Source organism: Mytilus galloprovincialis, chromosome 5 (genome assembly GCF_965363235.1).
Source record: "Mytilus galloprovincialis chromosome 5, xbMytGall1.hap1.1, whole genome shotgun sequence".
Taxonomy (NCBI): domain Eukaryota; kingdom Metazoa; phylum Mollusca; class Bivalvia; order Mytilida; family Mytilidae; genus Mytilus; species Mytilus galloprovincialis.
In genome coordinates, this window is record NC_134842.1 from 19,440,205 (window position 1) to 19,455,984 (window position 15,780).

Below are 15,780 nucleotides of genomic sequence, written 5' to 3' on the forward strand. Positions count from 1 at the left end.
TTGACACTTAAGCTAGTCGTCGGGTGTAGCTATTTCAATTACCATTGTATTGTTAGCTAAGTAACTCGTGTCCAGTTTAAATTCATTGACAATAAAGCTAGTCGTCGGGCAAGTTATTTCAAATACCATTGCATTGTTAGCTAGATAACACGTGACCAGTTTAAATTCATTGACACTAAAGCTTGTCGTCAGGTGTAGCTATTTCAAACATCGTTGCATTGTTAGCTAGATAACACGTGACCAGTTCAAATTCATTGACACTAAAGCTAGTCGTCGGGTGTAGCTATTTCAATTATCATTGCAATGTTAGCAAGATAACAAGTGATTAGTTTAAATGCACTGACACTAAAGCTAGTCGTCGGGTATAGCTATTTCAAATACCATTGCATTGTTAGCTAGATAACACGTGACCAGTTTAAATTCATTGACACTTAAGCTAGTCGTCGGGTGTAGCTATTTCAATGACCATTACCTTGTTAGCTAGATAACTCGTGACTAGTTTTATTTCATTGACTCTAAAGCTAGTCATCGGGTTTAGCTATTTCAATTACCATTGCAATGTTAGCTAGATAACAGGTGACCATGTTTAATTCATTGACACTAAAGCTAGTCGTCGGGTGCAGCTATTTCAACCATCGTTGCATTGTTAGCTAGATAACAAGTGACCAGTTTAATTCATTGACACTCAAGCAAGTCGTTGGGTGTAGCTATTTCAATCACCATTGCATTTTTAGCTAGATAACACGTTACCAGTTTAAATTCATTGAAACTAAAGCTATTCGTCATGTTTATGGTACTATAAAATACCATTGTATTGTTAGCTAGATAACAAAAGACCAGTTTAAATTTCAAAGTATTGATTGCTAATTATATTGTGGAGTCGTTTCCTACAATAAATACAATCGAGATCAGAAATGGAAAATGTGTCAAAGAGACAACAACCCGACCGAAGGGCAGAACATAGACCAAGGCTACCAATGGGTCTACAACAAAGCGAGAAAATCTTACACCGCATCAGGTGGCCCCTAAACAAAATGTGTACTCGTTCAATAAAAATGGACGTTACACCAAAGTTTTAAACATATGAAAGGATATATCAATTATACATGCAGCATTAATAGCACAATGATCATAATTTTAATATGTAATGCAATTACATATATTATAACGACAGTATGACCCAACTACATCATCAGTGCATGATTTATATAATTTGTATATATTAAGTAGAGACAAAATTGTATATAGGCACCTGTTTTGTATGGTTTTGGTAAACCATCTGAACCGGGCTCCATATCCGGAACACCACATCTTGGTGTGTTCATCTTTTGTACGGTGTCTTGATCCAGTTTGCCTGTTATAGGCAGATTGTTAAACTTCTGAAAGGACCTGTAAATTTATATATTGTTCATTAATATCAGTATGTTGCTTGTCTGTAAAGACTTTAAATTCAAACTAAGAATTTTAAATTTCATTTAACATTTTTGGTCAGAAAAATATTATGAAACACTTGATTATGTGTCGGCAAGATTTCCATGTGTTCCCCTTTTCATATGGTCTGTGTTTTATTCCGTCAACAGAGGGGGTTCAAAAGGAAACAGTATGGTCACCCTCCGCCCTCCAAAAAAAAATCAATCATTATAAAGTAATGAAAAAAGAAGGTGGTATGATTGCTAATAATACAACTCTCAACCAGAAACTTAATTAGATAGAAGTTGCAACTCTAGGTCACGGAACGGCCTTCAACAATGAGCAAAACGCATACCAAAAAGCAAGCTATACATTAAAGAATAATTCAAACGAGAAAACGAATCATGGCCTGATCTATGCACAAAAACATAAACAAAAAAAAATTATGAAGAGCAATAAATAATTGTGTGTGCCTAACTGTCATAGTGTAATAATTCCAAAATATTTGTTAGATCAAGAATTAGCAAAGTCTTTCAATATAACTTGATTAACTACTGAATTCAAAGTTATCATTTAAAAAGTGATGAATAAGGAAAAACATAAGTGGTAATTTCATTTATTAATTGATTTATTACAGGTGATAATGTTTTAATATATTCTCCCTTAATTTGTTTTCCAATATTTTCTCTTTGAAATAATGGACCATGGACTTGTGACCTTTTCTTATTTTCTACAATTTTTATAAGATGCACTTGCGGATCGAGAATTTAAATGGGACCCATGTGAAATGAAGAAGGAGAATAAGGCAACCTCTGATAAAACATTTTAAAATATTTCTGCATTGCTGTTTATTTTGATTGTTGGTGTTTTAACGCAACTTTTAAGAGCCACATTTCAGTGGGCTATTTCGTGGCGGTCATTCTTCATAGGCAGAGGAAGCCAAAATGCCAAGAGAAAACCACCGACCTTCGATAGGAAAAATGGCAATCATAGTCAATTAAGAAGTAGAACCTTTGTTTTATTCTCATGATTTAGACCACTTGGTCTCCGCGAGGTTCCCTGTTTATTTAAAATTTTATCTGCTTATTGATATTGTTTTTATTATGATAACGTGTTAATTATACACACTCATACATGTATTCATAAACGGATTATTTTGAACAAATAGGACGCGTTACTCAGTTGAAAATGACGAATTTGATCATACAAAAAATTAAAATTGAATAATTTATTTAAAAAGCGGATATCGTAAATAAATCACATAAGTAAAAATGAAATCGGGAAAATTTATTAATTTAAAGATAAACGAATCCTCCGGTATGGTTATGCCATCGAATACTTAGATGCGGATTAAATTGTCCACCCAAAGAAGCTTAATTTTTTAAGTCCTAAATTTTAGCATCAAATAAAAACAAACCGCTTACGTTAGGTTTCACAGGTCAAGAAATAGAAATTTGGGAAACACTTTATGCATGGAGTAATATCATTTTGGCGATCAATGTCTCCGTTCAGTAATGCTCGAGGCCTAAAAATCAAAAAGCTCATACAAACGTTTTAACTGATACAAAAACATAAACTAAGCAGTAATATACTAAGTAAGTCATGAAGTACTTTAAAAACATTTGTATGCGGTAGTATAACCATTTACATTGTCATCTTTTACGATACAGCAAGAAATAAACAACATTCAGTAGTTGTCATTTGTTGCTGTATATTATATCCGATTTTCATGCATTATTTTTTACCGGCCGTTTCTTTTCTCGTTTGAATAGTTTTCAATTCTCCATTTTGGCCTTTTACAGCTTATTATGTGGTTTAGACCTGTACTTTGGCAGTGTACGCTATATTTCATTTAAAATCTCAAAATCTAGTGTTCATGGAGTCCTGTTGATAGAAAGATATACTAGGGCAAATAAGATTTTTTTTTTTTCATAACTTTTTTTTAAATGCAGTGTAAACCATTCAAATTATATCTAAGAATACATTTTACTGCCAGATATGTTTTCTTTAATCAAGTCACGATATCTTAGCTAATACTTGTTACTTACTTTAAAGCCTCTGTCCTCTCAGAGGTACTGTGCAGTTTGAATGATTTAGCGCTTGACATATAACCAAATTGTTCGAGATAACTCTGAAAGTAGATATTGATTTGCATATTAATTTATACAAATGAGTAATGTAATATTGAGTGCATCGAAGGAAATTTCAACATATGAGAGTGTTACAGATCCAGGGATATGTATTTTCGTAATAAATTCTTCTGATACTAGATTTTTAAAGTGTAAGAATTTATTCCAATTGTTTGAAGAGAGCATATCATAGACCTTGAGCCCATGGATACAACGTTATCAAGTTGTTAGAATTTCTTATTAAAAAACATCCAGAAACACGACTCTCCGTTCTGTTAAGCCCCAGTCCCACAAGACCACGATCGCACCACGCTTACCGCGATCTAAACAAATTTAAATCGTGGTGAGGTCGCGGTATGAGCTGCTTTAACCATGCTACTACGTCCTAATTAGGCAGCAACCATTTGATTTTCTGGGGGGGGGGGGGGGGGGCTATGGTTTTTTTTGGAAAAAAAAGTTTGTTTCCAGTTTTTGGAGAAAAAAATAATTTGTTTTTGATTCTGAGAAAAAAAAGTTGTTTGTTTCACCCTCAGCTGCCACTATATGTAATGCTAAAATTGAAATAAAGAAATTGTTTTCGACTTGTCACGAAAAAAATAGATTGTTTTTCGCTGAAGGCGAAAAAAACAATTTGTCCAGAAAAAAAAAAACCATAGCCCCCCCCCAGAAAATCAAATGGTTGCTGCCTTACGCTTCTACAACGATCCCGTTACGATTAAACCACGTTCTCACCGCGCTTATTCTGCGACCTCACTACGCTTATAAAGATCTTTCTACGCTCTTCACGTTCTCACTACGATCATACCACGAGTTATCCGATTGCAACACGATCTTACTGAGATTATAGCACGTTCTTACCACGATCTTACTACGTTCTCAGCAATACCGTCAATATCGTGTTTCATATCAATATAGTTCCATTCCTTCTGTTTCTGATTAAAACGGAGATTTCCCGGAAACAATACAGTCATGCCACCAAAATCTACTAGAACACTAGGGCGTGGTGGTAGGGGTTGATGTAGAGGCAGAGGGAGCAAAGTATGAACGTCATACTAAAGTCCAAATAGTACACAAGAAACTAAAATTAAAAATAGTACAAGACTAACAAAGGCCAGAGGCTCCTGCCTTGGGACAAGCGCAAAAATAGTGGGGTTAAACATGTTTGTGAGATCTCAACCCTCCCCCTATACCTCTAGCCAATGAAGAAAAGTAAACGCATAACAATACGCACTTTAAAATTCTGTTCAAGAGAAAGTCCGAGTCTGATGTCAGAAGAGGTGACTAAAGAAAATAAACAAAATGACAATAATACATAAATAACAACAGACTACTAGCAGTTAACTGACATGCCAGCTCCAGACTTCAATTAATCTGATACTATACACATAAGTAGTATAATACTTGTCATCAAGAGATGTCGGAACGACCAATCAAACCTAAATTACAACCTATTGCTGGTCCATAAAGCTCAAATGACGATATTTTAGTGAACGATAGCAGAGATGACACAGATGTGTCAATATATATATATAGGAAAATGTAGTATGAGTGCCAATGAGAAAACTCTCCATCAACGTAAAAATCTATAAAAGTAAACCATTACAGGCCAAGGTACGGCCTTCAATACGGAGCATTGGCTCACACCGAACAGCAAGCTATAAAGGGCCCCCCCCAAAAACTGATGTTAAACCATTTAAACGGGAAAACCAACGGTCTTATCTATATAAAAACGAGAAGTATGGTTCAGCCGTTAGAGCAAATGGATAAATAAATTCAGACAAACAAAATCTAGGGAGTTTTTTTTATCTATTTTTTGTGAAAATGACAATAAAAATGATGGTCGTAGTGTGAACGTAGTAAGGTCGTGAGAAGAGCGTGATGAGGACGGCAAGGGCGTGCTAGAATCGTAACTATGGTCGTGAACAGCGTGGTAAAGTCGTAGTGGAAGCGTAGTTGGGTCGCGATGAGAACGTGATGGTTGTAGTAAGGTCGTGATAACGTTGCTGTGAGATCGTAGCGCAATCTCTCCGAATAGAATCACGCTTTCGCTACGCTCTCGCTACGATTGTATAGCGACCTTTGCGATCTTACTACGATCTTAGTGCGCTCTCACTACGCTTCTACTACGACCTAATTTCGCCACGACCGCACCACGATTGTTTTGAACATGTTCAAAGTTGGCCACGCTCTTCACGATCTTGAAGACCTCACCACGACCGTGGTACGACATTACTGCGACCTACACGATCGTACCACGATCATCAAAATTTGCATTTTTTTTTATACAGATCGTAGTGCGATCGTGGCCTAGTGGGACTGGGGTATTAGATTGGTAAATTCAGGTTTGCCATTTACATTAACTTCACCTGCTATCCCTTAGGTAAATGAAGGTATGGTTATGTAATGTTTATTGGTTGTTAAGGTAACAAACAAGAAGAATCTTGTTTTATATATGCATATTTCATGTAGAAGGAAGCGTTGTGTAGATTTAGACGTTGGCGGGAGAGTCAATGGTTGGGTCCATTTGTATGGGGGTGTTTGAGAGGTACTCTTGTGTTCGGTATCGGGAACATTTAGAGAACACCCCTATTCATTAAATAGTGAATTCGCCCTAGAGTATATAAGTGGGTGAGGAATACAATTCGGGTTCTGTCGATGTTCTTACAGAAGAAGACTGGCTTACAATAGTGATTATGCTACATAGCTGTAAGATTGATAGGACAACTTGTACTGGGGACAACTTGTACTGGGTACAAGTTGGTCTAACATTGGAAGTTGGTAGAGCAGACTGTCTCACTCGGAGAACAGACTGCAATAGTCCACATTAGTTGTTAGTGACACACTGTCCCACCGGAGGTCAAGTTGTTCCAGCCCACACTGTATGTTAGTTACCGACTGTCCTACTAGGAGGACAAGTTGTTCCAGTCCGCACTGTCTGGTAGTAACGTACTGTACCCGCCGCACTGTCGTATAGGACAGATTGTTCTATTAGGAGAACAGGCTGTGTTATACTAGTAATTATATTTGTGTATATATAATTGATTTTATTGTTCATTGTTACTTTGTATCGGCAAGGAGCTACTGTATATATTTTGGTTCATTGTGAATAATATAGATAGTTATAGTTTTCGGTATTGACGTATTGTTTGTGGACAGCTTGGATCCAAGTATTTACTGGAACGTTCGTTTAAGATATAAACGCCTGGTTACACGTTACACATTTGGTGGCTAGCGGTTGGGATTCAAGTTGTCTATCAAATATTATTTGATTGATTGATCGTCATTTAATTTATTGTCAGTTCACATCAATGTTTACTTTAAAGATTAAAGTGAATCAACCGTGAGACATAGTTGTAAGTCACGGCTGAGTTGTAACACGAGTGTATTATTTAATAAAAATTGATTCATTTTGATTACACTGTACTGTAATAAATATGTCAAATATTGACGATCAGATTGCTGAACTAAGTAGACAAATACAGTCTCTTAGCGAAAGCACAATACAACATGGACAAGGTTTTATATCTTCTACACCTAGAGGTCAGGGTGTACGTCCAAAGGTTGTTGAAAGCAAAGAACTTGATTCAGGCGTAGTGACGACAGGGCCGTCTCTATCAACACCTGTAGGATTAGCCGTGGGTGATACACTACCTTTGCCAGATAGGGATATCATAACAAATCCTCAGGTAATTAATAGAAAATACATAGGGCAAGACAAAATTCAAAATGTTAGTCCTAAGCAGGAATCAATAAAAAATCAAAGCACTGCTCATAATGTAAGCTCTGGATCAAATGATGTTAAAATCAAACCTTCAAAATATGATGGCCTTACACCTTGGATGGATTATTTATCACACTTTGAGATGTGTGCCCTTGTTAATATGTGGTCTGAACATCAAAAAGGTTTGTACTTGGCCGTGTCACTGATTGGACAGGCCCAAGCAGTTCTTGGTGATTTACCAAAGGAAAAGAGGCAAATATTTACAGACCTAGTATTTGCACTGGAGGAACGCTTTGCTCCATCCAGTCAAACAGAACTTTATCGCGTTCAATTCAAAGAACGACGCCAAAAAGCAAGTGAAACTCTACCGGAGTTAGGTCAGTCAGTTAGACGACTGTCTAATCTGGCATACCCTACTGCCCCATTAGAACTAAGAGACACACTTGCCAAGGAACAATTTTTGGACGCATTAGTAGACTCCGAAATGAGACTTAGAATTAAACAGTCTCGTCCTAAAGGTCTCAATGATACTATACGGCTGGCAGTTGAGCTTGAGGCTTACAACAAAGCTGAGAGTAGAACAATGAAAAGCATGGGTCACTTACGACAGACTACGAGTGACGAACGGACAGAAGCATCTAAGAGTCCGGATACTGTTGTATCAATGGAGAATATGGCGACATGGATGCAGACAATGGAGAATAATTTACAATCTTTAACGAAAGACATGATGACGCTTAAGGATTTAAATTATCAAAAGAAGTTCCAGCCACGTGGGGAGACCTATAATACTCAAAGCAACAGAAAAAGAGGTGGTCCTTGTTTTAGTTGTGGTGAAATAGGACACTTTGCAAGAAATTGTCCCAATAAGGTTATGAGACAAAATACTAAAGGACCTGATACGGACGGTTCGGTCAGGACACTGAAATCGGGAGAAAAGGTGACAAATAAAGATAAAGGCGCTGTCATTTCAGCATCAAAGGATGCAGGAATGTATGTCGAGTTACTTATTCAAGATATATTTGTCAAGTTTGTAGTGGATACTGGAGCTACGTTAACTCTTGTTTCTAACAAAGTGTACGATCTTATTCCTGACTTGTATAGGCCACATCTGAATGCTACTAAGTCACAAATTAAGTCCGCATGTGGAAACTATTTAAACCTTAGAGGTAAGGGCAATTTTAAACTAGATTTTGGTACAGAAAGGTTTACTTCAGAGGCCGTAGTAACTGAGCTACAAGTTGATGGCATTCTGGGTTTAGACTTCATGAAGAAAAACAAGTGTCTGGTTGATGTGTCTGAAAACATGTTTCACATCGATAACCTTAGTGTTCCCTTAATTTTTCAAGGTACATTAGGATGTTTCAGGGTGGTTTCTACAGAATCTGTTACGATACCAGCTCGATCAGAGATAGTAGTTTCTGGGAAAGTTTGCTTGTCGGAAGGTCAGACATTGCCAAATAATGATGTTTTAGTAGAAGCTAGTGAAAATAAAGGGAAAGATTACATTTTGACGGCACGTTCCTTAGTCAAATCAAATGACAGTATACCAGTCAGACTCATGAATGTAGAGAACGAGGCTAAGACTATATTTTCGGGGACAACTATTGCACAGATGTGTGAAATCAGCCACGTAGCAAAATCTTTGCCCTCTCAGAATGACAGACAAAATAAAAAGGGGTTGAGGTCAGATTTGCATGATCTTTTGAATAGGACATCTGACAAACTATCAAGGTCAGAAAAACAGAAGGTCAAAGGTTTAGTGCAGGAATATGAACGTCTGTTTGCTGAAACAGATTCAGACCTAGGTAAGACTAGTTTAGTCATACATGAAATAGAAACTGGTAATGCTAGGCCTTTCAAAGAGCCTCCTCGCCGCACACCTTTTCATTTATCAAAAGTTGTTAATGACAATATAGATAAAATGTTAGAAAATAAGGTTATTGAGCCTTCACACAGCCCATGGGCTGCAGGTATAGTTTTGGTAAAGAAAAAGGATGACACGTACCGTTTTTGTGTGGATTACAGGAAACTGAATAGCGTGACTATCAATAAAGACGCATATCCACTGCCTAGAATAGATGAATCACTTGACCATCTTGCAGGAAACAGCTGGTTTAGTACTCTTGACTGTTGTTCTGGATATTGGCAAGTTGAACTGGCTGAGAAAGATAGACATAAGACAGCATTTGCGACTAGAAAAGGGTTGTTTCGGTTCAAGGTAATGCCGTTTGGGTTGTGCTGTGCTGCACAAACTTTTGAGCGTTTAATGGAAACTGTTCTAGCAGGGCTCCAATGGGAGGTATGTCTAGTATATCTAGATGACATTATTGTTTTTGGCAAGACATTAGATGATATGTTGGTTGATTTAAGGACAGTTTTTGACAGATTAAAATCAGCAGGCTTGAAGCTAAAGGCTAAAAAGTGTAACTTGTGTGTGACCATGGTTCGTTATTTAGGGCATATAATTTCAGAAGATGGCATAGCCACTGATCCTGAGAAAATTAAAGTTGTACAAAATTGGCCTGTTCCAACAAACCCTACTGAAGTTCGTTCATTTTTAGGTCTGTGCAGCTATTATAGAAAGTTCATCAAAAACTTTGCCTCAATTGCTAAATGTCTGCATGTTTTGACTGAAAAAGGCAAAAGGTTTGAATGGATATCTGATTGTCAGCATGCATTTGATCTACTTAAAGTAAAGTTGACAAACGCCCCAATATTAACACATCCTGATTTTAATAAAGAGTTCATCTTAGATACAGATGCTAGTAATGTAGCATTAGGGGGTGTCTTATCACAACGTCATGAAGACGGTACGGAAAAGGTTATAGCATATGCCAGTCGCTCAATGTCTAAATCCGAGCGTAGATATTGCGTGACTCGCAAAGAGTTGCTAGCTGTGGTATACTTTGTGAAGTATTTTAAACCATATTTATATGGGAGGAAATTTACGATCAGAACGGATCATAGCTCACTTCGTTGGTTGTTGAATTTCAAAAATCCAGAAGGCCAAGTAGCTAGATGGATTGAGACATTGAGTGCTTATGATATGCACATTCAACACCGACCAGGTACCCAACACAGAAATGCTGACGCACTGAGTCGTATTCCCTGTAAACAATGTGGGTATACGTTAGACTGGCAGTCAAAAACGAGCAGTGATTGTCACAAGACTGAAGAAAGTCAGGTTAAAATAGTAACTAGTCAGATGCCTGACCATGATACAGATTGGACGTTGACAGATAAACAATCAAACAACCCAGACCTTAAGTTAGTTAAGCAGTGGCTGACAGATGGTCAAAGGCCACAATACAATGAGGTTTCTGGTAAAGGTTTCTTTATAAGGTCAGTATGGAGTCAGTTTAATAGTTTAGAACTTCAAGATGATTTGGTATTCAGACATTTTTATGACAATGAACGGAAAGTTGTGAAATTGCAAGCTGTAATTCCACTGTCTGAACGAAAACAAGTTTTACACTTCTGTCACGATGCAAAGTATGCAGGTCACTTAGGTATGCGTAAGACTTTAGAGAAAATACGTCAGTCTTACTATTGGCCAGGTTTGCAAGCTGACGTTAGAGCATATGTCGCTGGTTGCGATAAGTGTGCTATGAGGAAAACCCCAACGAAAAAGAAACGTGCTCCAATGGCCATAGTAGAGACAAATAGTCCTATGGAAAGGTTAGCTACTGATATTCTTGGGGAACTTCCGGAAACCGAAAATGGCAATCGGTATATCTTAGTTGTTTCGGACTACTATACTAAATGGACAGAATCATTCCCTATGCCCAATATGGAAGCAAGTACTGTTGTCAAAATTATTGTAGAGGAGGTAATAGCTCGATTCGGTGTCCCGTCCTGGATTCACTCTGACCAGGGACGACAATATGAAAGTAGGTTGTTTCAAGAGGTCTGTAAAGTACTTGATATCAAGAAAACCAGGACTACACCATATCATCCTCAATCGGATGGTATGGTAGAAAGATTCAACAAGACATTAGCGACAATGCTTAGTGCATATGTACAAGAACATCAAAGGGATTGGGATAAGTATATCCCCTTTGTTGTGATGGCATATAGGGCTTCTGAACATGACACAACTGGACAGACTCCAAACCGTCTTATGTTTGGTAGGGAAAGTACAACCCCGTTAGATATCTTGTATGAAATGCCGCCATCAATTAAAGGTATACCACAGCATAAATGGGCTTGGGAACTAAAAGAAAGGTTAGAGGATGCCCATTCTTTTGTTAGGCAAAGAATGCCAGGAGAAATGAGGAGACAAAAGAGGTATCATGATCTCAAATTATCATATGAAAGTTTTAGGTCAGGAGATCAAGTATATGTCTACTTCCCTGTAAGGAAAACGGGAAAATCCCCAAAACTGACTTGTTTTTGGAGAGGGCCTTTCACAATTTTAGAGAAAAGTGGTGACCTTACCTATAAGGTTGACTGTGGTATCCGAGGGACCCCACAGATCATTCATGTGGATAGGATAAAACTCAAGCACAAGCAAGTGTTGAGAGGGGAAATGTCTGAAGACATTGATAATCCCCAAGTAACAGAACCACGTGAAGCTGATATATTTGATGATGTCATAGATCAGGATGACAGAATAGGTATAGAAGAAGAAAGTGGCCGCCGTGAAAGGAAAAGACCAGTCTGGATGGCTGATTATATACTTGATTAAGGTTTAGTTTATTGTTGTATATAGATTTAATGTTTTTTTGTTTTATATTTGCAGAATCAAGATGGCAAAAACAAAAATTACTATTAGAAAAAAAGAACAGTGGAAGTTAAAGAAGCCTACTAAAGCTTTTCAGACATTTAATGGACATCCATTTCAAACCAAAGATATTGGTTAAATAAATTTATTGTATTTTAGTCTTATTTAATCATGCGGGACGCATGTAGATTGAGGCGTGGGTTATGTAATGTTTATTGGTTGTTAAGGTAACAAACAAGAAGAATCTTGTTTTATATATGCATATTTCATGTAGAAGGAAGCGTTGTGTAGATTTAGACGTTGGCGGGAGAGTCAATGGTTGGGTCCATTTGTATGGGGGTGTTTGAGAGGTACTCTTGTGTTCGGTATCGGGAACATTTAGAGAACACCCCTATTCATTAAATAGTGAATTCGCCCTAGAGTATATAAGTGGGTGAGGAATACAATTCGGGTTCTGTCGATGTTCTTACAGAAGAAGACTGGCTTACAATAGTGATTACGCTACATAGCTGTAAGATTGATAGGAGGACAACTTGTACTGGGTACAAGTTGGTCTAACATTGGAAGTTGGTAGAGCAGACTGTCTCACTCGGAGAACAGACTGCAATAGTCCACATTAGTTGTTAGTGACACACTGTCCCACCGGAGGTCAAGTTGTTCCAGCCCACACTGTATGTTAGTTACCGACTGTCCTACTAGGAGGACAAGTTGTTCCAGTCCGCACTGTCTGGTAGTAACGTACTGTACCCGCCGCACTGTCGTATAGGACAGATTGTTCTATTAGGAGAACAGGCTATGTTATACTAGTAATTATATTTGTGTATATATAATTGATTTTATTGTTCATTGTTACTTTGTATCGGCAAGGAGCTACTGTATATATTTTGGTTCATTGTGAATAATATAGATAGTTATAGTTTTCGGTATTGACGTATTGTTTGTGGACAGCTTGGATCCAAGTATTTACTGGAACGTTCGTTTAAGATATAAACGCCTGGTTACACGTTACAGTAACTAATATAATTATGTAATTGTCCCCGCTACATTCTTTATGTGAAATCATATGTATAGGGAAACCTACTACAATAATAGTGCACAATCTAGCACAGAATCGTTCAATAAGCATTTTATTAAATCAAACGCTTTTACTTAAAATGACTATAAAAGAGAGGCGAAAGATACCAGAGGAACAAACTCATGAATCGAAAATAAACTGACAATGCCATGGCTAAAAGTGAAAAAAGACGAACAGGCAAATAATAGTACACAAGAAACAACATAGAAAACTAAAGACTGAGCAACACGAACCCCACCAAAAACTTTGGGTTATCTCAGGTGCTCCGGAAGGGTAAGCAGATCCTGCTCCACATGTGGCACCCGTCGTGTTGTCCATGCTATTACAAAACCGGTAAATAGTATAATTTGGTAGGTCACGATTTATCTATAACCAACTCGCGATGGCGTTCATAAAATTTACGAAGGGATGATTTCAACTTCACCATTTGAAACTCTTGGTTTAATAGCTTCCTTGTGAGTAGCAACCGTCTATCAAGGAAATCATGATAGGAATTAAATACAAGCGCGGGAATATCGTAGCAATTGGGAGATGTATACTCCGTGTGCAGGCGCTGTTGGAAAATGCTTTGACTATACTACATGCATATCAAATGAATTAACCATATGTATATAATATACTTTTTTTTATACATGAAATGCATGGAAACCAATGTGAGTTTTACATTTATGATAAACATGGTTTATATCTTTAATTTCATTAACTAATGAACAAGACAAATTTAAAACAACCAAATATATAATTCTATAAGAATTGGTATCTAGTATCAGCTCTATATGTACATGTATATCTAAAACATATATATCATGTCTATGATAGCATTGTGACGGACCCGTTTTTTTCAAATATAGCAATGTAATTCTGTATTTTGGAGGATTAGTAATGGTTATACACAAACAATGGTAAAACACTCACATCAACTGCACTAGTGTCCCCATCATTAACGGCACGAACGTGCCTGTGTCTGTATAATCCAAGACTACTTGTAAAAAAGCCTATCAAAATTATAAGCCTCATTGTTCTTTTGATAATAAATGTTTATTATTTATGAATGGTCATAAACATCATTTTATATAGAGGTTATTTTCGTATCCTTCTCAATTACAATACTGTTATGCTTATTTCAGTTTACGAAGGTTTGAGCACACGTGCATCCTTATTATTACACGTAAGCTGTAATTTATACAACATCCGTATCGCCTATGTCATCAATAAAAACTACTTACTTACTTACTTATATATGTCATTAACTGTGTCAAACAAAAGATCAAGATCACCTAGAACGAAATTGGCAAACGAGACTGAACTAGAATCAAATTTTCTTATAAGATCTGTCTAACATCAGTTGTGTATGTTTAATATAACAAAATGTCTATACCAAATCCAAAAAAGAATCTTAAAACAATCAGCAAGCTATAAAACAATAATAAAAAAAAAAGGATCGTAAGCAAGGCGCAAAAATGTCACTTGTAATGCGGTCACAATTATAGTCATCTGGCTAATGTTCATAGTACAAAAGTCAAAAGGAGTATTTCACTACTTGGATGATTTAGCGATATATTTCAAATGATTTTTTTTAAAGTGTTATTTCTTTTCCTTTTGAAATAACATTTTTGCAAATGAATACATGTCTTATGTTATTGAATACAGAAATGTTTGCCATTGAATAAAGAAATGTTTGCCATTGAATAAAGAAATGTTTGCCATTGAATAAAGAAATGTTTGTCATTGAAAACAAATTGTTTTGCCCTTGAATATAGAAAAAAAATCTGATATTTAATTATCCTTTCAACGAGATCAGAGAAGAACACAAATATCCTGTCTGCAGATGTTTTATTACAGAAAATATAAATTTATGAATAACAAGCAATTATTTGAACTTAGCATTATTTTTAATTATGGAATTTGCATATTTTCTTGTGCTTGAAATTTTTAATAAATTCAATGTTTCTTTGGTATTATTATGTTTTGAGAGGTTCATCACAATTCCCATACAATGTATTTTGGTTAGATAGTGTTGTGCGCGGCATAGTACATTCTATTGACAATATACTATCTGCTTTGTAATAGAAAGTGTTGTGCGCAGCCCAGAACATTAAAAATCAAAATAAACATGGAATTTATTAAAAATTTCAAGCACGAGAAATTATGCAAATTCCATAATTAAAATAATTAATAATTAATATGTCAAAAGAAAACACATTAAATCCAAAAAACCTATCAACAAGATGCGTCATAAGAGAAAATATAAAATACACCACTCTCCTAACATCAATGTGTTCCATTAGAGAAATAATGAAAATCAGAAAAATCAAGAAATCTCATATCAACAAAATGCGCCATAACAAAATAAATTAAATGTACAAATCACCAAGATATGTCATAAGAGAAAATATCAAATACACCACAAATCCTCTGTCTTCAAGACTTGTCATTATGAATAATTAAAAATCACCCACAAATCTATCAACAAGATTTGTCATTTATTGAAGTATAAGATCCACAAATTTCCCATCAACAAGTTGCGTCATCTGATAGAGCATACAATCCACCAATAGCGTTTCAACAAAATGTGTCATTTGAGAAAAACTGAACTTATTTCGATTTATCAAAATAATGGTTAATTTATTATGATAAAAGAAAGTGTTGCAAGTCCAAACACCCGATAACTCCACAGAGCACTGGTGGCAGTGCTGTTATTGGGTTCTGGTTCAGCTGC

The 15,780-nt window shown here is 36.4% G+C and overlaps 1 protein-coding gene across 3 annotated transcripts in view; it reads right to left on the minus strand.

The window, feature by feature from the left end:
- Positions 1-15,780, minus strand: part of LOC143074377 (stromelysin-2-like) — a 69,620-nt gene that overhangs the window by 20,058 nt on the left and 33,782 nt on the right. For 2 of the 3 annotated variants that reach the window (XM_076249862.1, XM_076249861.1), the window contains exons 1-2: positions 3,459-3,537; positions 1,253-1,389 (exon numbers count right to left, since the gene is read on the minus strand). The exons of the other annotated variant lie outside the window; for it this stretch is intronic. In XM_076249862.1, coding sequence (XP_076105977.1) covers positions 1,253-1,389; positions 3,459-3,517 — 196 coding nt within the window. In that variant the 5' untranslated portion in view covers positions 3,518-3,537. Of the gene's footprint in view, positions 1-1,252; positions 1,390-3,458; positions 3,538-15,780 lie in introns of those variants that run through there. 3 annotated transcript variants of the gene reach the window in all.